Source organism: Diceros bicornis, chromosome 3 (genome assembly GCF_020826845.1).
Source record: "Diceros bicornis minor isolate mBicDic1 chromosome 3, mDicBic1.mat.cur, whole genome shotgun sequence".
Classification (NCBI taxonomy): Eukaryota; Metazoa; Chordata; class Mammalia; order Perissodactyla; family Rhinocerotidae; genus Diceros; species Diceros bicornis.
In genome coordinates, this window is record NC_080742.1 from 60,465,357 (window position 1) to 60,490,026 (window position 24,670).

At 39.9% G+C, this 24,670-nt stretch overlaps 1 protein-coding gene across 4 annotated transcripts in view; it reads right to left on the reverse strand.

Moving 5' to 3' along the window:
* Positions 1-24,670, reverse strand: part of ELMO1 (engulfment and cell motility 1) — a 525,628-nt gene that overhangs the window by 384,945 nt on the left and 116,013 nt on the right. For 3 of the 4 annotated variants that reach the window (XM_058528310.1, XM_058528301.1, XM_058528318.1), the window contains exons 3-4: positions 21,704-21,744; positions 20,655-20,727 (exon numbers count right to left, since the gene is read on the reverse strand). In XM_058528310.1, coding sequence (XP_058384293.1) covers positions 20,655-20,727; positions 21,704-21,744 — 114 coding nt within the window. Of the gene's footprint in view, positions 1-12,050; positions 12,128-20,654; positions 20,728-21,703; positions 21,745-24,670 lie in introns of those variants that run through there. The other variant, XM_058528323.1, reaches the window with a different exon arrangement.

Here is a 24,670-nt window from a genome sequence, read left to right on the forward strand (position 1 = left end):
ACGTGGCATCCCGAGCATAACCTGCTGTGGCGTGAGCCACCCAGACATTAGTATCAGACAGGCCTGATTCAAACCTTGGCTTTGGCACTAACAGCTTTGTCACCTGGGCACTTGGCACAGCGCCTGGCACATAGCAGGTGCTCAGAGAATATACGGTAAATGAATACATGTGCGTGACATCTCTGGGCCTCCCTCACTGCTACATAAAGACAGTCACATCTACGCCATATGGTGTTGTCGTGGGGATTAAATTGCTGCTAATAAAACCTCTGCCTGGCACACGATAAGGACTCAATACATCATTCATAAAGAAGAGGCAGCTTCAGTACTGGGTACCTGAAATATGGAAAATCTGCCAGGTAAGATAAGAAGGGGCAAGAGAATCTCAGGCAGAGGAAACAGAGGCTGGGCCATTTTGTTCCCCTGCCTGAGAAGCTGCAGTGCCGGAATTCTTTCTCCTTTCTTTTTCCCCCAGTCATGGATGTTTTGGTGAAGCCTATGGATCTCTTCTCTAAATAACGTTTTTAAATGCAGAAAATAAAATACATAAGCTTGCAAAGACACAAACAGTTATCCAAACATTTGTTTAAATTGTATCACAGTAATACATATGCTGCTTTATCAGTGCAGGTATCGGCAAACTTTTTCCAGAAAGAATCAGACAGGAAGTATTTTAAGCATTGTGGGCCAGAAAGTCTCTGTTGCAACCATGATACATAAATAAATGGGCATGGCTGTGCGCCAATAAATTTTATTTATAAAAACAGGCAGCCTGGATTTGGCCCACACACTGTCATTTGCTGACCCCTGAATTAATGCATGAAATAACAAGATAAGTTATAAAGTCTAATAACTACCATGGTTTCTAATTAGGTGTAATGATCATAAATGACATTTTGAGATAGCATTAACAACAGTAATAAATGGAAATATATCTATAATTTCTACTGGTAACATCAACACAGATACTACTGATGTTATCGTGGCTTGTTGCCTACATTCATGATTGATGTAATGCAAAATTTACATTTTCATACAGTTGTAACTTTCTTTCTCTACAACTTTATGGACCCCAGGTTAAAACAGTGGCTTTCCATTGTACTTAAAAGAAAAGACACAGGAAAAATGACAGAGTAGCTGGACTTGTACATTTTTTTAATGATGATCTGAAGCAAGAAGCAAAATGTTCACATCTATTAATGTCTAGATGGTTGGGTGTATGGGTATTAGTTATATCATTTTCTGTATTTTTGTGATATGTTTGAAATACTGCATGATTAAAAAGTTTTAAATTACTATTTAAATGAATTCTGCTTTAAAAGACAATATCACTCGTGCAAAACTCATCTGTCTGAATCACAAGTGGTGGTTGGATTTCTCACATCAATGCATTACTTTGTAATAAGGGAACAATTAAAGATAAACATATATTTAAAAACAATGTGCTGACTATAAATTAGCCTGCACAGTCCTGCTCTTCTTTTCCCCGCCAACAGTTACATTCTTAAAACAACCAAAATGTAGTCTTTTTAAAAAGTGCCTGTTAGTCAAGCCAGTGGTTTTCAAATAATGCAATCCTTTTGTTCTAGAAAGGGGAAAAAAGTCCTTCAGATAATGCCTCAGAACCTAAAATAGACAAAAAGGTATTGTGTTAATATTAATATATTTTATGAGCTTAGGTTTGTAAATGTATATTTTATTAAGGTAATCAGCAGGAATAATGAGGTCTTTTTATTAACATAAAAATTCAATATCTGGTATTATGGATGATCATTACAACAATATAATAAGCTTCCACATTCAATTTGCTTTTGTGTTTTTTTATCTTAATGTAGAAAAAATCTGGATACATTCACACAGTGTACTAGTTTTTTTTGCTGCATAACAAATTACCACAACCCTAGGAGCTTCAAACAACACAAATGTATGATGTCACAGTTTCTATGGATCAGAAGTGTTGCCCGTTTTAACTAGGTTCTCTGCTTGGGGTCTCACAGGGCTGAAATCAAGGTGTCAGTCGGCTGCATCCTTATTTGGAACTCAGAGCCCTCTTCCAAGTTCATTCCAGTTGTTGCCAACTCATTTCCTTGTGGTTGTATGACTAAGATCCCTCTTGCCCCCATTTCCTAGCTAGTTGTTGCCCAGGGACCACAAGGTTGCTCTCACGTCTTTACTCTGTAGCCTTCTCTGCTACATGGTAATTTGTTCCTTCTCAACGCCAACAGAAGAACATCTCTTTAATGCTTCACCTTCTTTTACAGGGCCCATCTGATTAAGTCAGGCCCAGGAGGATAATATCCCTTTTGAATAACCCAAAGTCAAGTGATTAAAGACCTTAATTGCATCTGCAAATCCCTTTGACATACAATGGGACATAATCACAGGAGTGACATCCATCACATTTACAGGTCCAGACCACACCCAAGGGGAGGACATTATACTGGGCATGCAACACTAGGGGGTGGGAATCTTGGGGTTGTCTTAGAATTCTGCCTACCATACACAAGAATGTAGCTGTAAACTGCTTACCTTGAAATCTCAGGAGTCTCTCCAGATGCTTGGAAAAGGAACAATAGAACACTTTTTCTTTCAAATCTGTATAACTAACATCTAATCTCAATTCTCTTTCCTTATAATAAATATTGGAAGTCAGACAGAAAGCACCCAGATCTTACAGAACAAAATAAAATTAGGTTTTCACCTGTTATTGGACACCTAAAATGCTCCCAAGCCAATAGGCCTGAACTACCCCCGATCTTATATAAGCCAGGCACACAAGTGCTGCGGCAGTAAACTCACTTAGACGATTTTGCTTGAGTGTGTGGATTCACACCTGATTTAAAATAAAGCAATACAATCTTTCCAGTCAACGACACATTTATAAGAAGTGTAAATATATGCACAGGGATGGTGGAAATGAAATGCTTCATATTGAGGTTTGCTTAAAGTCAACTTAACCTGGTAGCTTAAGTTAATAATAATGAACCTACTATTACAGTTTATGTTGATTTTTCATTCATGTTTAAATAGTTCAAAATATTTTAAAAGGCCATCAAATACTTCTGCAGTTCCTGAACGACCTCTAAAAACCCCTGAAATGGAACTTTCTTCACAATAATATAAAAGATCTCAGTTTCAGTTCCAAAGCTGACACTCAGAAGCCCTGTGACCTAAAACCCCAAAATCCCTAAGACCCTTGTGAGCCCTAAATGCTTAAACAAAATCACCCACAAAAGTGCCTGGCACCTAAGGGGTCCTTGTAAATGCTGGCTACATAAGCCAGGATGATGCAGTTTCTTTGATTCATCATTCAACTTCTATTGATATTTTGTAGGGAAATAGTTAAAGAATTACACAGACTCACTTTAAAGACTAGACACTTTAGCATAGTTTAAAAAAAAAAAAAGATAGAGAGAGGAAGAAAGAAAAAAAGGCAAATAATCTAAAAGTCCAAATAAAAAGAACTGATTTAAAAACTGAGTTGAATACTTTTCAGCCATTAAGAAAGTGTCAAATAAATGGGAAACATGACTCACTGAGGAATGATCGTGGGCTAAGCACCTTGCATAGTGTTTTGCCGGCATTACCCCATTTAATCTCTGTTACACAAGTAGGCAGAGTACATTAACTAATGCATTAAGATGCCTGCTATATGTTCAGTTAAAACACAAGTTATGAAAGAATGCGTCTGCTCTGATCCTATTTTACAAAAATGAATGCACATCCAAACTCAAATATGTTTGAAGTGTACACACTAAAATGTCAGTGGTTTTCTCTGAGGAGTAGGATTCTGATAATTAAAAAAAAATTTTATTCTTTGTCTTTTCTTACAATATATCTCCAATGTGCTTAATCTGTGTAAATTTTTTTAATGATATTTGAGATTTCCTATCTGTTTGCTTAGGAGCAGCAGATACTGAAAAAAAATGTTTTATACAAATTGCATTAAATTAGTAAAGTGGCACCCTATTTTTTTATATATCTAAAAATGCAAGCCTAACTACAGTGCTTGCCAGTTGAAAGTTGCAAGAGAGAGGGGATCTGAACACAGAGGCAGAGAAAGAAAACTGGATGGACAGAGACTAGGATGAGCAAGTTTTTAAAAGACGGCTACTAACTTAATGAAGGAGATGGTAGTGAGGAAAGATGGAGAGAAAGAAAAATGAAGTCACAGACAGAAAGAAAGAAAGGAAAAATAAGCTGGAAGAAAAACGGCTCCAGGAGAAAGAAAAAGATTAAGGAGCAGAGAAAAAATGGGAAAAGAGAAGAAATACATTTAAAAAAATAATAATGGGAGAAGAAGCTATCCCTTCCTATTCATCTTTTAAGGAAATGGAAAATCTTAAATAAGATCAGAATGAATCACTTTTAAAGTTATTTTTTTGGTTTTTGTATTTTTTTTTCCCCATAAGAGTGAGAAGCGAATGAAGAGTGTGCTTCACAGCCAGGGTTAACCTGACCTAGGCCAGTCCCAGAGACCCGATAGCACTGCAATTAACCCACCAGGTCTTTTCCAGCTCTTCCTCTTTAGTCACAGCACCAAGCACAAGACTGTGTTTGAAAAATGAAGAGTGGTTATGGGTTTACAAGTACAGTTGATGGTAACAAAGCACTCACTTTTATTTTTTAACTTTAATTTTCAGATATGGTAAAGGAAGTGAACCAGTTTCCCCAAAAATTGTACTCAAAAGAAGAAGGTGTAACTATTAAAATGCCTAAGAAACTCCCTCTAAATTCCTGTGAACACTTCCTCAATTTAACCAATTATTGTTCCCTCTCCTACCCTTAAGAAAGAGAAGCAATAGATCTTTCCTCCTCCTCTATCCTCTATCAATGTGGAAAATTCTCTCATTGCTGCTCTACCTTTTAATGATGTAAACGTTCTTCTATTTTTTCTTGCTTTACCTTTTCTTCTTCCTCTTAGCTTAAAAAGTTGAAATCCTCTTAGCAAAAGTAAAAGTTTAATCTTTGGATAACTTCTGGAAAATTGCAAACCTATCTGAAAGAAAAAGGTAAAGGGATATTGCATGTGGTGGTTTAATTAAAAAGCCCCCAAGTTTTTGCACTTCTTTCATAGAGAGGACGGCCCATGTCCTCTCCCTTTGAATCTGGGTAGGCTTATGACTGTTTCAAGCAATAGAGTACAGCAGAAGATTCTACAGAACTTCTAAGGCTAGGTTATGAAGAGCCATGCAGATTATGTTAGGTTCTCTTGGAACACTCACTCTCAGGAAGTGCCCTCAGGGAGCCTCTCAGAACACTGCCACCATGCTCTGAGGAAGTCCAAGCCACATGGAAAGGCCACATGCAGGTACTCCAGTTTACAGTCCCAGCTGCGTCCAGCCTTTGAGTCATCCCAACACAGGAGCCAGACATATTAGTGAAGAAGCTTCCAAATGATCCCAGCCCACAGGTATTTGTGTCTTCCCAGATGAGACTCCAGACATCATCAAGCAGAGACAAGCCATCATCCTTGTTTGCCATATCCAAATCCCTGACCCAGAGAATCAGTGAGTATAACTAATCATCTCCACTGAGGATGGGTTTCTATTTTATGCTACTAAATTTGGGGTGTTTTTGAAGCAACGATAGATAACTGGAACAATGGGGATCAAAAAGAAATGATCATATTGCATAACTATTGCAGTTATTACTGTAACTAACTGTGATCAGAGCGGAAAGAGTGGACAACCTAGAACCCCAATGTCACCGACTATCACATCCAGGACACAGTGGCAGGAACACTACCTTTCCTGGGTGGAAGCAAGATCTCCCTCCTCTGCTCTCTCCCCAGTCTTTCCACCAAACTTTATCTTTCTTCTACTACTACTTTTCCTTCTGGTCTTTGTTCATGCCTACCCATTAAGTCTGCCCTTGGTCACTGATTTACTGTTGTAGTGGGTATTCATTCTTTTATTAAACAAATATTTATTGAGCATTGTTCTAGACCTGGGATAACAAAGGTGAGGAAATCTAACTTTGCGACCTTGTAGAGCAAAGTGTGTAATGAAATGCTTTTCAAACTATGGATCACAACCATTAATAGTCATGAAATCATCCTGATGGGTCCTAGCAAACATTTTAAAAATACCAAACAAAATAGAAATAATAGACTAAAAATAACTACAGAAAGGCATTCCAAGTAGTACGGTGACTATTGTTTCGTGAATCTTTTTTATGTTACCTTCAACATACGCACATGATGTATATATTGTGTTTCCATCTTAAAACTTTTGGAAACAATCTAATAGCTATTCAAAAATAAACCTCATTCCTGAAGTATAAAAAACAGAACAGGATTGTGCTTAGGAAATTTGCAATCAAGTTTCTGGCTTTGGAACACATTCTAAGAGTCACAGAGCCATTCTCGGAACTAATCTCCTCTACTGACAATGGATTTTTCTTTCTGACTGTTGTTAGTTTTGTTTAGAAGGGGTGTTCTGGTGTTTCTAGGGTCATTTTTGGTAAACAAGTCCCTGCCTTCAGAGGAAACCCCTGTGTCACTCATTCTGTATCTGAGCATTACACAGTTAAATGTTTCCGTAATTGAGTCAATCTATTCATTGGTTTAATAGCTGAACTGGAGAACATGGAATTATCATGACCTCTGGTATTTGTCTTTGCCTGCAATTCTAGAAGCAGTCGTATCTTACCAAACACAAGCTAGGGAACCTAAGCCTGTGTAATCATCTTGTTATAGCCTCTATCCAACAGTCAGTGGTAAACATTAAATAATATGTCATAAAACCCACGGACATCTGAGTAATACTGGTGGCAGTCAGTATCCTCCTCTCTCCTGCTCCCTCTCATTTATGTGACTCAACTTAGACTGTCTTTTTTCCCTTCGTCCTGAAATAAGTATATAGCCTTCCAAGTCCTCTTTAGAGGAAAAGCACCAAATGATTTAAAATGATAGCTCTCATCCAATTCCCATACACTAATTAGAAAATTCTAAAACCACCCAAAAAAAAATGTTTTTAGAGAAGACTTCAGAAAGTCTACTGCCAATTTAGTTTGCGTCACTAAGAGCAAAGGCACCAAGATAGAGGTGGGGTGACAGTCCCAGAAAAGGAAATGGCTGCCTGAAGCCCAATGCCAGGGCTGGAGAGCTCCTGGGAAAAGTCAGGACAATCCAAGGCGTGTGTCCATGTGTGCGTGTGTGTGTGTCAATTTTTAGAAGTTGGGCTTGATGGATTGAGGAATGGCTGTGGGAATCCAAGAGTAGTACCTATCACTCTATCCCAAGCAACAGCCCATGAACCAAACACCCAGGTATGCCATGTGGCTATCATCCTGCCCTGAGTTTAATCCTCGCCTTTTGTCTTCAATTATTGAACTGGAGAAAATCGAGTATGTTCTGAAAGTAAATATTAATAGTATTATCCATCTTTTGGTTCTTGACTTGGAGAAACTCAAAATGTAAGGTCTAGGGGATAATAAAACACTCTTGGTTCATATGTGGCAAGAGATTGCTATAGATTGAATGTCGTGTCCTCTCAAAATTCATTTGTTAAATCCTAAGGCCCAATGTGATGGTATTAGGAGGTGGGGCCTTTGGGAGGTGATTAATCATGTGAGTGGAGCCCTCATGAATGGGATTAGTGCTCTTATAAAAGCTCCCTCTCCTCTTCCACCGTATGAGGGTACAGCGACAAGATGGCCGTCTATGAACCAGGAGGTAGGCCCTCACCAGATACCAAACCTGCCAGCACCTTCACCTTGGACTTCCAGCCTCCAGGACTGTGAGAAATAAATTTCTGTCGTTTATAAGCCACTCAGTCTGTGTTGTTTTGTTATAGCAGCCGAAAGGACTAAGACACAAGCAAACACAAGTGTGACCATAGTAAACTTCTTCGTTAAATGAAAAACAGTGTGGGGGTGGCGGGAGAGAATGCCAACAAGGTTTCTAAGTCACTGCCCATGTTCCCCTTCATGGAAACTCTAAAGTAGGTATTTAAATCTAGAATTCTCTCTACTCTTCTGTGACCACTGCTTCCACAGAGCCGACTGCCTAAAATAAAGAACTGAAGATAAGTGAGCCACATGAATATTAATGGATCTCCCAGGGTGAAATAAAGTAAAACTCACTTTCTCAAAATTGAACAATCACAAAATTTTGGGTAAATTATCTGTCACAACTACAGTTTGGTTCTTAGAGGTTGTTATTTGCTACGATGAAAATAAAAATGATAATACTGACTTCAAAATTGTATTATGGTTTGATCATCTGCATCATGATGATTTATTTGTATAATATAAGGTACCAGAAGATCTCTTATTTTTCCCTCCCCATCCCTATTGCTATGAACTGGGGATAAATTCCTACAGCTGATCAAGTTCTCAGAAATAGGTCATTTATTCTAAATAGGGAGTACTTAAATCCATGGGCCTGGCTTCAGCATCATTTTTATGAAATCTCATGAATCTTTAAAAAATTTTAGTCAACATCCAGCACAGTACAGATATTCTGAGTGTGCGTGTATGTATGCATGTACTTATTTTGGAAAAGATAACTAACTACTCAGTTGGGGGAGACTGAAAGCCAACCAAAACTTTTTAATACTGATTTAAGACTCTAAGAGGAGCATTAAGATTCATTTATTCACTCCACAATTCCTCCACTGTGAATAATCTGAAAGTGTATGTGCATATTCCGGTAATTGAATTAACCAACATCACACATAATTTATTAAGCAACTAATTGTACTTTTTATCTTACAAAGAAAACCACATCACAGAAAATCAACAAACAATCCTTGAACACCTACATATTATGTTCAGGGAACCATACTAGACACTGTAGGGGACCCAGAGGTGGAACACACAGTTTTTGATTATAAGGCACTTGGAATCCAGAGGAGGGGAAAATACAAATTAGCACACAAAGAGTTAAACAACAGTTCGAGGCAACAATAAAGAGATGTAGGGTTGCAGGATGCAGATCCTGATTAGCTAATAAACGAACCTGAGAGACAGTAATTCCTCTAGTAGCAGAGAGGAAGGGAAGAGATTTAGAAGAGGACTGAATTAAGAAATGAATCTCCAAAATTAGAGTTAAGATTATTTCAGCCAAGGAGCCAAGGTTTCTTCCAACTCTGACAATTTAGCATTGGTAGGGGGAGGAGTGTCCGCTGTCCTGAAACGACAGTTGTTTTAATGACATTGCTTCCACTCATCTCCCTACAAGAAAGGAGTATGTCATTTCACGTCTTTACCCCAGCACCTAAGCTAGTACCTGAAACATAATGGGAAGGAGGCGGGGAGAGTGAGCAGGACTATATCCCAGGTTAGTGAAGCTACACGGGGGAGAGAGGGCAAGGTCTATTTGGAGAGCACTAAGGCAGTTTGTCTAAAGTGGAGGGAACAAGAGAAAGACAGCAAAATTGAAAACGCTGATGGGCTAGACTGTGACACACCTTGGTGCCAGGTTAAGTAAGGAAGCTGAGCCTCATTCTCTCTCAGCAACAGTGGAAACCAATCAGAATGATGCCTCCAGTTCAGGGAGACACAGGCTACACACCAATAAGAATTCATAACATGGGTTTTCATTGTATGCAGGAATAAGGGGAAAGATCCAGAAGCTGCTCGCACTTCTAGGGGGTAGTGTTCAAATACGGCACTTGGACCACCCAGATTTCTTAAAAATGCTTGAACCCCAGTCTTGACCTACTGAATCCAAATCTCTAGATTTGAGGCCGTGATGTAAATGTAAGTCTAAGAGTTGATGCTTCGAAAGATGAAAATACCCGGAGAGGAAAATGACACAGCTTTACTATCTAAAAAATAAAGCACTGCACAACTCTGTAAATATACTAAAAACCACTGCATTGTATACTTTAATTTGGTAGACTTTATGGTGTGTGAGTTATATCTCAATAAAGCAGTTTAAAAGAATACAGCAGAAGAGTTCATATCTTACTTAAAAGTCTTTAATGTGTACCGAACCATGTGGGTCCAAAAACACAGGACCAAATTGCAAACCTAATTGACTTGAAAATCATATTCCCAATAATTTTTTCAAACATGACCCCCACCAATTATAAATCAGTATCAACCTAGTCTACTTCTAGCCTGAAAACTCTATAAAGACAGGGACTGTGTCTTAATTATCTTTCTCACCTAGCACATGTTTAACTGTCAAATCTGAGCAAATCAATTTCTTCCTCTTGCACTCCTATGCCCCAATCTATAGGAAATATTACAGATGTTTTTCTTATTTTCCCATGAATATAAGTCAGAAAATTTTTATATTCTAAATTAGGAGTGTTCAAAAGGGAAGTTAATATTGGATACAAATTAGTCAGGTAACTATATGTTAACATTTTATCAGGCTGTGCATATCAACAAATTTATCAAGAAGATATTACTGTGGAAATAAACAAAATGAGAAGTTTTATTAAACTGCAATGTATTATTACTATTCTTAGCCAAGGTGTCAAGGAGGTTAATAGATAGCAAGCTTTTTGAAGGCAGACATTTCAAGAAGATTCTTATCTGGTCCCATTTTCTCCTTGGAATCAAAAGTGCTACCCAGCATCTGATGTCAATCTTTATGAATATTTCAAAATACCTCGCATTCTTTTCCTCCACCAAGGTGAACTGTTTTCTGATAATTTCTAGCGTAGGTTGACCACTCTTCCAATATGGTGCATTCAGACTAATCACAGAGGAGTCTATAGTCCAATCATTTGTGGTCAGGTTCAGCTTAAAACCCTCTGAAGCCTTCCCAATGCTCTTAAGATAAAGTTCAAAATCTTTAATATGGTTTTACAAGGCCTTGAGCGTTGGACTTATGCAAAACTCTCTAGCCGCATCTTGCCCATTTTAAGGGCCTCTCCTCACCATCTTTCTTCTTAGATCTCTACTTAAATGTCACCTGCTCCAGGCTAAATTAGGTCTGCACACTCGCATTTGTCCTTTGTGGCACTTACAACTGTAATTGGTTAATTTGGGTAAAGAGTTACTTGTCTTTCTCTGCTTCTGGACTTTGAGAATCCCGAAGGTCAGAAGGCTCTCGAGCTCAGCACAGTGCCTGGCACATACGAGAAGTCAATACAACTTTCTTTTATTGAATACATGCCTACATGGCTTTTTCCTCCTAGCATGTTTCGTTTTGACAGCCCTGGATTATGAGTTAGCAGATTCAGGACAAGTAACCTGTCTAGGAGATCCAGTGCTCTCCAAAGGCTGTTGACAGGCATACCTGCAGCCAACAGGGCGAGGAGCATCCACAGCAGAAGTCAGGTTCCATTACAAGTCAAAAAAGAAAGAATTCAGCAGCAAGGCACATGTGAATTCAGAGTCTTTAACAAAAGCGTCAGCAGGCAGCAGGGGGTAAGAAAGGCAAGGGAGAGGGCAAAGGGGCAGAACAAGAAAAATGCTTGGAGTCAGGAACCCCAGAAGAACTGAAGGGGCAGGGCAAGGTGAAAAGCAGGAACATTTTTCTTTGCCCATTCCTGCCTGCTGAGATCCAGTCCTGGAAGCACTGGCCCAAGTCTGCTGGTCACACCTGGCTGAGGGATAGATTGCTGAGGCAGCAACAATGGTTTCTCTTGAATAAATCTAGAATCTTTTACTACAGGCAGCAGAAAATGAAAAGTTGCATAAGATATGTGGCTGGGTTAGGAAATTTACAACATTTCTGGGCTCAGGTTTGCTCAAATTAAAATGTCCATTCCAGCGAAAGCTCTTTGATCAAGAGTAACTAAGATCAGCATACAGTGGTTTAAGCAAAGGGGCAGGACTGAAAAGCCAGAGCAGGTCCTCTAAGAGGGATGCAAAGACAGGAAACAGAAAGCAGAGAGGGAAATCAAGATGGGAGGCTTCTCCCTCTCCCCGTCCTCTGACACCCTAACGGGTCTTCATTCCCACTTCTCTCAAGTCTCAACCCTTTCTGCAGACCGGTCTTCTCTGTGTACTTATGGCTCCAGCTACCAAGCTCCATATCCAGCTTGTGAGAAGATTTATCTGCCGTGACACCATATCAGCCTTATGATATCATATCATGCATATCACCTTCACATCGTAGCAAACACCATCACTCAACTCACCTCTCAATTTCAGATTTCCAGGAGAGAATGTGTTGGGGTCCAGCTAGGGTAAGGTGTCAACTTCTGGACCCACAGCTGTGGAAGCAATAGGGAAGGGACACATGGCACCAGACCATAGAACTGCCCCTCCTGGGAGCCAGGGGTGGTAAGCTCCCCAGGAAAAGACATGCCTCAGTTTGCTCTGTATTTTGTTTGGTGGTGGTGGTGGTGGGAAGGTGGTGTATGTGTGTCTCTGTGCATATTACTTTCTTCAGGAAGAACACACTCCAAAGGTGAAGTTTCCTTAAACTACTTAACATATAGCACTTGCATTTATTCTCCATAGTTAATCCCCCCTTGTAATGATTTTCAGTGACTTTCAAACATTTTTGACGCCAAGCCAGAGTAAAAACTAAGACTATACATGTATTATACATGAAAGTACATGAAACAAATATTCCACAAAACAATACATGTAACATACTCTGATCTTTTTCTACTCTATTATGGTTCATTTTTAATGCTCTTTCAACCTACTAAATTGATTTAATACCCACTAATAAGTGATGACCTACATTGAAAAACCCTACTACTACCTCTATTGTTGTATAATTTTATCATTTAAGAACAATTTTACACTTTTGACATTATACTCAAAATAGAAGAAAATTCCCCAATCTTTTCCCAATAATACCCAAAACGCCACAATATTTTAGCCACTTTTAAAAGATGAACCAAGTTGACCAGAGAGGTCTTCTGCTTAGGGACGTCAACACAAAACAGAGGCAGACGTAGTTAACACAAATGCCCCTGATCTCTTTTATTAAACAGCCTGTGTCCATTACACGAAAAAGGCACATTTGAAATGAAAATGAAATGAAAAACACAATGCATATGTACAAACTTGAGTTGTTTTCATTACAGTGTTCTTGAACCAGCCACATGACACTCCTGTTCACATTCTGTTTAGCGAACAATAGAGACGCGCCCCCTTGTGTTAGCTGATCCAGCTGAGAGGCCCCATTCACTGTCTCTCTACAAAGCCGACCTTCCCACACAGGGATGAAACCAGTTCCCTTGGACTCACTAGCCTTGTTCCAAAAGGAAAAGCTCTGCTGGTGATGTGTGTACCTTTGGGGAATTTCCAAAGCTAATTACTAAGGTAAATTACTTGGTTCAGCAACACTGATTAAATGGAGTTATTGGGTCGAGGATGAATATAGAATCAAATACTTTTTGGAGGACCGAGAGGTGGTAGAATGAGGACTGAGGGAGTGAGGGAGGTAAAAGAAGAGGATGGAAAGATCGATTTCCATCTCCAGCACCAAGAACTGGTGTGCTTCCCGTTTGTGGTACGGCATGATGAGAATCGCCGAAATTCATGCCTGTCCCACAGCACAGCCCGAGAGTGCAGGACACTGGCTCTAGAGTCAGACTTCTTGGGTCCATTCCCTGCTCTGTTACTTACACCCCTGAGTGTCAGTTGCGCCCTCCGTAAAATGGAGCACGGAGCAACAAAGCCTGGCTCACAGGCTTACTGTGAAGACTCAGATAAAACAAACAGCCCACGTGAAGCGCTGAGCCCAGCGCTTGCCACACGGCAACCATCCAATATACGTTCAGGGCAGTTGTTACTGCCCGCCAAATAATTCCCCAACTGGCCCCGAAGGAGCCTAAAACTCACAAGAAGAGCTCTATCTGTAAATGAATCCACCTCCCATTAGTCTCTCAAAATTCAGTTCAGACATAGTTAGCCTGCTCCAGGACCCTTTCGGACTCTTCTTCTCTTCTGTAATTACTCGGTTCCTTCCTCTTCTTCCTCAAAACCTGTGCCCACTTCCAGGTTTTCTCCCCCATTAAACCTTGAGATCCACGAATACAGAGATTGGAATGTATTCATCTCATTAAACTCTTTGTGGAGACCAGTGCTCAAGGCGTGATAGTTAAAGTGAATTCCACAAGATAATTGAGTAGACTCCTGCCCGGGTAGGACATACAAGTCTCAGGGCACACAATCCCAGTCTGCCCAGGGGTGCTGGGAAGCTGAAGGCCTGTCTGAGAACCCAGAACATCTAGGAAGTGGAAATGGCATAAAAAGGGGTGCCCTTCAGATGACCCCACTTCCTTCTCAAAGGTTCCTGGGGCCAGCTTTGCAGAGAGGGCCTGGATGAGGCACGGCTATCTCTATTAACAGAATATAAGAATTTACTGAAATAAGATACTGCCGAGGTATCTCACTGTACTTCATACGTTGTGAAGTAGGTCTTAGCAGTGGGGAATCAAATGCCATTCTGAAATCAAGATCAAACCTCAATTGTCCACAAGTACATGATCTCCCATTGGCGTCCTCCACCAGGCCCATGCTTTCTGGGAACCTACCTCTCTGCATGCTTTGGGTTAAGGATGAAAAGGCAATTTTCCTGTTTGCCTAAAAAGAATGATACTAGTGCAATAATACTACCTTAGACAATTATACGATCCATATCAAAGGCAAATGAAAACGTACTTTGCTAATCCTTAGTGAGTGAAAGATTACCTGGTACAACTTCCTCCAAGTTATCCCCTTAAGGAATAAGGAAGACACAGACTAAAGCTGGTAACCAATGCTCACAGGCCATAACTTCCTGTATTTATTTTCTTGAGGCATTACCACCAGGGTCACCAGCCTGATGTCAGCAAAGAAAGGGAGTCATAAAGAAACTGGGGTCCAAGCAATGGAGACAGAGCATTTCTAGAAGGTGGCATAAAAAGCTTAGGAGGCAGACCCACCTAGGTCCGAGCCTCGGCTTGACCACTGCCCATCAGTATGACCTAAACAAGCTGCTGTATAACCTCTCTCAGCCTCACTCTCCTCACTGCAAAATGGAGGTAATAATACCTGCATCATCAGACTGGAATGAGGGCAAGGAACTACAACGCTTTGCACTCTCTCTCTCTAATTCTTTTTCGAAACACACATTCTACTGGAATACTTAAAGTAAACACACAATTCGCAAAAATAAACAAGTGGGACTACATCAAACTAAAAAGCTTCTGCACAGCAAAGGAAACCATCAACAAAATGAAAGACAACCTACAGAACAGGAGAAAATATTTGTAAATCACATATCTGATAATGGGTCAACATCTAAAATATATAAATAACCCATACAACTCAACAGCAAGAATACTAACAAGCCAATTTAAAAAGGGACAGAGGATCTGAATAGACATTTTCCCAAAGAAGACATACAAATGGCCATCAGGTACATGAAAAGATGTTCAACATCACTAATTATGAGTGAAATGCAAATCAAAACCACAATGAGATATCACCTCACATCTGCTAGAACGGCTATCATAAAAAAAAAAAAAAAAGAAGGGCCAGCCCGGTGGCGCAAGTGGTTAAGTGCGCCCGCTCCGCTGCGGCTGCCCAGGGTTCACCCGTTCAGATCCCGGGCGCACACCGACACACTGCTTGGCAAGCCATGCTGTGGCGGCATCCCATATAAAGTGGAGGAAGATGGACATGGATGTTAGCCCAGGGCCAGTCTTCCTCAGCAAAAAAAGAGGAGTATTGGCAGACGTTGGCTCAGGGCTGATCTCCTCACAAAAAAAAAAAAAAAAGAGATAAGTATTGGCGAGGATGTAGAGAAAAGAGAATCCTTGTGTACTGTTGGTGGGAATGTAAATGGTGCAGCCACCAGGGAAAACAGTATGGAGGCTCCTCAAAAAATCAAAAATAAAACTACCATATGATCCAGCAATCCCACTTCTGGGTATATATCCAAAGGAAATGAAAACAGAGTATCAAAGAGATATCTGCACTCCCATGTTCACTGCAGCATTATTCACTATAGCCAAGATACAGAAACAAAGTGTCTATCAACAAATGAATGGATAAAAAAGATGTGGTATATATATACAATGGAATATTTTGCAGCCACGAGAAAGAAGGAAATCCTGTCATTTGCAACAAAATAGATGAATTTTGAGGGCATTATGCTAAGTGAAATAAGCCAGACAAAGAAAGACAAATACTACATGGTATCATTTATATGTGGAATCTTTGGGAAGAAAAAAAAAAGTCGAATTCATAGAAACAGAGTAGAGGGCCGGCCCGTGGCTTAGCAGTTAAGTGCGCGCGCTCCGCTGCTGGCGGCCCGGGTTCGGATCCCGGGCGCGCAGGAGGCACTGCTTCTCCGGCCATGCGGAGGCCGCGTCCCACATACAGCAACTAGAAGGATGTGCAGCTATGACATACAACTATCTACTGGGGCTTTGGGGGGAAAATAAACAAATAAATAAAAAATCTAAAAAAAAAAAAAAAGAAAGAAACAGAGTAGAAAAGTGCTTCCCAGTGGCTAGGGGGGTGGAGGAAATAAAGAGAGGTTGGTAAAAGAATACAAATTTTCAGCTATAACATGAATAAGGTCTGGGCCGGCCCGGTGGCATAGCAGTTAAGTTCGCGCCCTCCGCTTCTGCGGCACGGGGTTCGCCGATTCGGATCCCTGGTGTGGACTGACACACCACTTGTCAAGCCATGCTGTGGTGGTGTCCCATATAAAGTAGAGGAAGATGGGCATGGATGTTAGCCCAGGGCCAATCTTTCTCAGCAAAAAGAGGAGGATTGGCAATGAGTCTTAGCTCAGGGCTAATCTTCTTGACACACACACACACACACACACACACACACACACACAAAAACGATGAATAGGGTCTAAGAATCTAACGTAAAACATGCTGACTACAGATGATAACTCTATATCGTATAATTGAAATTTGCTAAGAGAGTAGAACTTAGATGTTCTCACCAAAAAAAAAAAAAAAAAAGGAAAGATATTAGATTGGTGGTTACTAGAGGAGAATGGCCGGGGTAGTGAAAGGGGTGACAGGGCATGTGTGTGGTGATGGATAATAATTACACTTTGGGTGGTGAATACGATATAGTCTACACAGAAATTGAAATATAATGATGTACACCTGAAATTTATATAATGTTATAAACCTATGTTACCTCAATAAAAAAATAAATAAATAAAAACAAAAAAAAGAAAAAAGATAAATATGTGAGGTGATGGATGTGTTAATTAATTAGATGGTGGGAATCCTTTCACAGTTTATACATATATCAAATCACTATGATGTACACTTTAAATATCTTACAACTTTATATGTCCATTATACCATAATAAAGCTGAAAAAAATACGTAATTCACTTTTCATATTTTATTCTCTTGTTCTCTCTCAATCTCACTCTCTGTCTCAATTAATCAATCTCTCTTTTTCTCTTACTCTTTCTCTCTATGGGATATCACCCTGAAACATAAAAGTTTCTGGGGCAAAATTTGAACTTGTGTATCGCCAAACCTTAACTTTGTCTAAGGATTTGCATGTTATGCTTCTGCTGAACGCTGCTTAATATCATGACATGTTTTTCCCACTGCACTGAAAAACCAAAGTTAATGGCCCAATAAGCAAATGAAGACTATTTCAGAAAATGGGTTTGGATAACATGAGAAAAGTAGTGAGGTGCCCTCCTGAGGCTCTTAGAAGAGAATCACAAGCATCCACCCATTAGTCACAAAATGTGTTAGCTTGTCAGGCCAGGGCTGGAGAATTTTTCTTCTTTAAAATTACAGATAATATTTTATCTCTGGCAGAGGGAGGGAGACCATTTGATATTTAAGGGAAAATCACTAACTATGAACATGCACAAGTTTCAAAAATTAGTCACCGGTTACCATGGTAACGCAAATATTACCTAACAACTCACTAGGCTGTAAGTAACCAAGATGATGCTAAATACATTACTTTAAAAATGGAAAGGGGCTCTATTTTTAGGAGTATTTGCAAGGAACTAGATGGTCCTACCAGCAGACTCAAGGCAGCCCAGGTCTGCCCCTGCAGACCCAGGATTCGAGGTCCCTCTCCTGCTCTGTGCGTGTGGAGTTCTGTGTCACATGCACACGCAGCTGTGCCAAGTGCCAGCTGCAAGAGGAAGAGCGAGGACATTTTATTTACAAACAGAGGGCTATGATTGGGAAGACGAGTCTTCTCATTCCCTAAACTCCTAATAAAGGACTGCTACTGCCCACTGAAGAGAGACAGACAGGATGACAGAGTTAGGTGGCAATCTCTTTTGAACTCAACATTAGGAATGTCCTCAGGCAAAACAAGATTTCCCAGAAAATGACTAGGATGCCCAACAACATAATAATTTTCCCACTCTTCTGAGTAGTTTTAATTTTCTGAGTATAAATTAATTTTGATTAGAACAAAAGCATAAACATTATATGAATTTTTAAATTATTCCAAGAATTGGCTGCACGCAAACACACTCCCAAGTCAAACTTAGTGCATAACATCTGTACATGTTGCACAGTACACACAGGGCCCATCTCTTCAGAAAAGCAGCCCCAGAGCAGTGTTCTTCCAAGTGGTCCCTGGGTGTCCTGCATCAGAATTCCATGGAGGGCTCTTAAAATGCAAAATCCTAGGCCATATCCAAGGCCCTCTCAATCTGAGTCTCTGGGGTTGGGATCTAAAATCTACATTTTTAAAAGGTTCTCCCTGTGAGTGATGCTTATGTTCTCTAGTTTGAGAATCTCGTGCTTAGTAATCTGCAATAAACTGAGGGCTCCTCACAATGACAGAAGACAGGACAGCCATCAAGGGACACAAGCCAATACCAATTATGCAAAGGCAGGGCTATTTGTGACTCAATGGCTTTTTGACCACAACCCAGGATGAGAAACCAGCACGATATACACATATTACATATGTGCGTGTATGACACAACTATTTCACGGACAACACAGGTGATGTACTCTGACCTATTCTACTATATTCCCATTTTTAATGCTATTGTAACCAACTCAACTGATTTCACTACCCACTGATGGGTGATGTTTGCAAAACGCTATTGTAACTTCTATTGTCCTATAATTTTATTACTTAATAATTTTTCACTCTTTCATATTATACCCCAAATAGTAGAAAACCATCCGATCTTTTCCAACAATATCCCCAAAGTTGCAATATTTGGTTACCTTTAAAAGGTGAACCAAGTTGAAACGAGATAGTCCTCTGCTCAAGGATATCAACAGCAATACATTTAACTTTTATTTATTTACATCCCTTTTATCTCATAAAGAGTAGCATGCATATTATATAAATGCAGTATAAAATAAATGAAAAATACTAAGAAAATGAAGCAAGGGGAAAATAAAGACAGGAAACTAAGTGTTTGTGGAAGGAATCAAAGGAACAAATAAAATCAATAAATACAACACAGGCTAGGAAATCCAGTCCACTTGTTAACTCTTAGCTTTCTGGTAAGTAGTATGAAGAGGAAAACACAATCAACTATGAAAATTCTAGTGCCCATCTGGGAAGAACACAGCAATTTCTGAGAAGCATTTCCAGGCCTCTGGCTATCCTCCCTCCAGGCTGGACTGAATGCCCCCCTCACACTCCTCAGGGTAGAGCGAGCAGTCATGGTGGGAACTGGACCCTGGTTACTGCCTCCACCTTACTCCACCACTTGGTTCATGGGTAAACTTATGGTCACTCTAGGTACTGCTGATTGAGTCGAACAAAGCCTGGAGCCCTAGGTTACCGAATTCTCCCTCCTTCCAGACCACTTTGTACTCACGTCTGTCCAGCACTGACCACCGTGTCGTGATAGAAACCGTTCACAGGCTCTTCCTTCCCTCCCTGTCAACCCCACAAGATTATAAGTTCCATGAGGACAATACTGGCTTCTACGCATTTCAGTGAACTCTCTGTAAAACTGAGCAGAATGCTAAACTCTTCTAGGAATTTCCAAAAGGAAAAGTGATAGAAGAACAAAGATCTGGACTTGCTTCTTGATTCTATTGTTTACTACCTCTGAGATACTGACCAAGCCATTTGAGTTTTATGATTCAGTTTCTTATCTGTTAATCAAAGCCAATACTATTTACATTGCAGGTTAGTCTTGAGGAAGAAATCAACAAACACATGTAACGTGCCTGGCCCAGTTCTTGGCACACAGTAGGTGCTCAATAAATGTTAGTTTTCCCTTCTCCTATGAGGGCTATCTAAGACATTAATTTTATTTGCTGCCAGAGCCACTGTAGTCTTCATAATTCCTTCCTTCTCCTCTAAACTTACTAAAGAATAAAAATCACCCAAGAAGAAAGCAGGCTTCCTAAGAGCCATAGAACTCTCAGTGCCCACACAATGCCACCTTTGAAAAGGTTTCTTGTCATTGTTTCAACTACTTTAAGCAGGGCTTAGAGGTTATTCTGAAAGAAAAAAAAAAAAGATGAGAAAGGAGAGCTAGACTACGTCATTAAGTATCAAATAAATGTTTTAACCAAGCAATGAGAAAGAGGGATAATTAGTATATTCACTGTCAGAAGGCAAATGCAGTTGCTAAAACAGGATGCAGAAACATATTTGGTCTTCACTCTTCAATGGGCTAAACATCGCCTTGTTCATACTAAAGTAGCAGTTGTTGGCTTTGCAGACTCTATTTTCATGGATGGTAGAGACATAGAATTTAGACCAGCATGTCAAGTCCTGAACAGAGGAAACATCAGTTATGCTTTAATTTTCTTAAATATAAGTGTCCTACATTAAACAATGTGGTTGACCTACCTTTTCCGTGATATAGAAGTTTGAACTATCGGCATGCTGCAGTGCAAAGTATTCATGGTTGGTAAGCGACCACCTTAAAAATGGAAGCATAAACTGATCAGAAAAACAAAAGCGGTCATTTTCTTTGTTAGAGTTTGATAAAGTTAGATGAATTAAATAGCCTATTATTGGAATTGGGCCAGTAACCAACATACCCCACAAGGCAGTTCCTAAAACAAAATGACATTAGCCTACCTTTCATTACCCTGAGACCAACCACGTCAAATGTGGATCATCTAGGTCTTATTTCCAAGCCTACTGCTCACCTTGAAGTATTTCATCTTCATGGCCTTGAGGGAGGTATTTAAATATAAAGTTACATTCCTCCCTATTTTGAAACAGTGGAGCAGAGAGAGGAAAACAAAGGAAATGAATGCAATTTAAATTTTGATAATTGTTGTATTTCAATTATCTCTGTATTCTACAATCCCCAATCAGTAGGCTTGCTGTATATTGGAACATTCCTACTAAGTTCCAGGTCTTACATAAATTCAGGTAGTATTCCATTCACAGTTCTGCTTTAAAAGTAAAACACCCTCATGCAACTTCCATGTGTGTTTTTCCTTTGGATTGTTGAAGCAATCAAAGAGAAGAAGGAAAGCCATATCATCGTGAAGTTGCACAGGGCAGCGTAACCACGCACTGACTTGTCTTTTAAATTATTGTATCTTCCATGGGGACCTGAGTGGTCCTCTCAATTTATACCAGATGAAGTGAGCATTTAACCTCAGGAACTTGAGACTGCTCCCTGCTGAGGAGGATGAATGAAACACAACTTTTCAAAGTAAATAAAACCAAACCCAGTGTGCACACACCAGCCATTTCACAGTTTCTAGTCTTTGAGGAACAACAATCACTTTTTGGTGGAAAAAGGCATGTAAATCTTACATAGTAATTCTTGGTGTCTTTGGGCAGGTCAAGTAGTGACCTACGAATAATACTTTACAATTGCATGGGAAAATTTTATTTTTCTCAACTTGTAGACTGGATGAATCCTGAGTAACACTTACCCATCACAGACTTCCTTTATTATTGCACTCAGCGGTTTTTTCTGCAAAACAGCAAAAAAGGAAATACTTTCTGTTAGTTTCATTTCATCATTTAAAAAAAAAAGAAGAAGAACCCTAGTACAAAGATATCTAAAGCAAGCAGAATTTACATTTTCTATTCTTAGTTGTTGTCAATGAGTCTGTTGTTTTTCTGAAGGTAATAATCTACCAGCCATTACCACCAAATATATTAATGATTTATTACCCTTGTGGTCCTCTTTTCTATAATTAGGATTATTAGTTGAACAAAATATACACCATATTTAACTTAGCCACATTAAAATTAGGATGAAAACATAGCTTTGTTCAAAGATCTCATAGGCAATGAGAGCCTGCAAGGTCAAATGATAATCAGAATTCCTCAGGAGTAGTATATGTATGAATCAGGCAACCAGCAGTTTGGTTTTACGCAAACAAGCTTGGATTCGTGATATTTTTATGAGAACATGTGGCAAAGAGAATATGAGGCATTGTGAAACTGTTCCTGCAAAGTGCACAGAATTCTTCCCCTAAGCATGGCCCTGACAAACGCCAATCACGCAGCAGCTTAAGCTGGACACACTCGAGTAATGGGACCATGACACCATGTGCTGTGGTGTCAACTGGCGGCTAACTACAGCTGTGTGTTTGGCCTAACAGCCACAGCTGTGCTCTGCCTGCCCCCAGATAGAAGGAATGCAGTGAAGAGACACATGCAGAGCTTGCCCAGAGATGTCAAAATTCTTTCTGCGTTGGATGCAAACAGACCCTGTCTGTCTCCTGGGGTGAGTGGTAGTGTGTCAACCAAAAGAACAAATCACAGACGAGGAACAAATGGGGAAGAGAAATCAAAGAAATGTAACACATGGTCCTGGATTTTCAGATACAACCATAAGAAAGCCATCTACATACAAACAAGTTCTGCCCCTGTCCCTCTGAAGGGCAATGTGGTATGGGGAAAGGAATTCTGAATCAAGCACAATCGGTTCAAATCCTAGCTCTGTCAACTTGTCTGCAGCGTGACCTACAATTTCTTCAATTTGCTGAACCTCAAATAGTTTATCTGTCAGATGGCTGTAGGGCCTACCCACTTCTCAGGGCTGTTATAAGAATTAAATTAAATTAAATTAAATTAAATGAGAATTAATATAAAGGGCAAAAGACTCAAAAAAGGGTTAGGACTCTGGTTTCCTTACCCTCTCCTGTCACCAAAAGAACTCCATTTCCTCCTTGCATCCCTGCCCTTGGACACGATGCTACTATGTCTGCCCTCTTGGTGAGTTCATAGTCCTTTCTAAGGGCCTCTAGCCCTTACTAAAAGCTCCAACCCAGTCCTCAGTGTTCTTCTAAAGAACTTCTTCCCACTGGAGCCTCTATGACTAAGTCTGCCACCATGAGTTCAAAAGAATGTCTGCCTACAACTATAAATGAAGGGGAGAAGGGGGGACCTAGACTTTTTGAGGAGCGGAAAGATGGTGGGATATTCCTGACATCCTGAGTTGGTCTCCTTTAGAATAAGATTAGAAATGGAGACTGGGTTCTAGCTACATGTTACGCAAGTCCCAGGCCTTTGCAAGAACTTGTCCATTGTTTATAGCTTTAGCTATGAGTTGAGGGACAAATGTATTGTCACAACGGAATGACAAAGGAACTTTAGGAACAAAATGTTTCCCATAAAATGAAGATTTTGTACTTTCAGCTGCCAGAGACCTCTTCAGGCTATCAGTATTTCATGAAGAGCTACCAGTCTCCTAGCCCGCTAATCGTACTTCTTGCACCCTCAAAACTGAAATATAAATAACAGCACTGTATTTCAGCCTTAAATTACATTGAAACAACAGATCAGGCCAAGAAAGTATTGCTACTGATGTAGGAGGAGCCATAAAATAAGAGCTTCCAGAATTAGACTTCTTATTGAGGTATCTTAGTGGAATTTCTGGATTTTAATTAAGGTTCATGAAGATTCAGAATCAAATTTGAAAAGACAGAGTTCTATGGGGTACTACTGTATCTAGAACAGTCTGAAGTTGGATATATGAAAGGAGTAAAGACCATGGAAGAACAAAGTTTACAGATTTAATAGAAGAACATTAAAGGAAAACTCTAAACCACAGAGGAAAAGGAATCACAGTTAACTGAACATAATGCACCCATAATGCTGCCTCATCAATTAAAACCAATGTTGTGTAAGGAAGAGGCTAGTCCCACGGCCCAGTTTCTACACCTGTCCCCTCCATTTTTCTATCTGTTCCGATGAAACGCTAGCCCCCACCACTCAAATCTAATCCCAATGACCTTTCACAGTTCTCATCTTCAAAAATCCATCCACCTTATTTGACAGTTACTATCATCTTCTTTTTGAAATCCTCTTTCCAGAGCTTCTATGAAATTTCCTTCATTCTCCTACAGGTATAACCAATAATCCTTTAATAAAATTCAAAAGATCCTTCATTGTTTCTCTTTTACCTCTAGCTTCCTAACTCTAAATTTCTGTTCTTGTCCCTTCTGCTTGTACTTAATTGGTCAGTTCTTTATTCATTTCAACTATTCTAAGTCTATAGTTCTGGTCCCAAACACTCTCTTGCAAATCTCTGACAGTTTGTTAGATACAGCATTTTAACTGTCCTTCAGCATCTTATTAAAATATACAAACAAAAATCACCACTCACACCATTCCCCACCCATCAATCTACCCCAACAACAGCACACCCCCCAAAAAGCCCCCTACCCCACCATGACTTCTCTCATTTATGACCCCACTAATGCCCAGGGGCATCATTAACCTTTATTTCTTCACTCTCTAGGCCTCATTTATTACAAGGTTATGTAGCATTTTCCTTTGTGACCGTCACATCATTACTTCTCACCTCCTACCCACTCTTCTAAAATCCTGACATTCCTCATTTCAACTCATGCTGTCAGATGAATCTTCCCCCAATCCCGTCACCC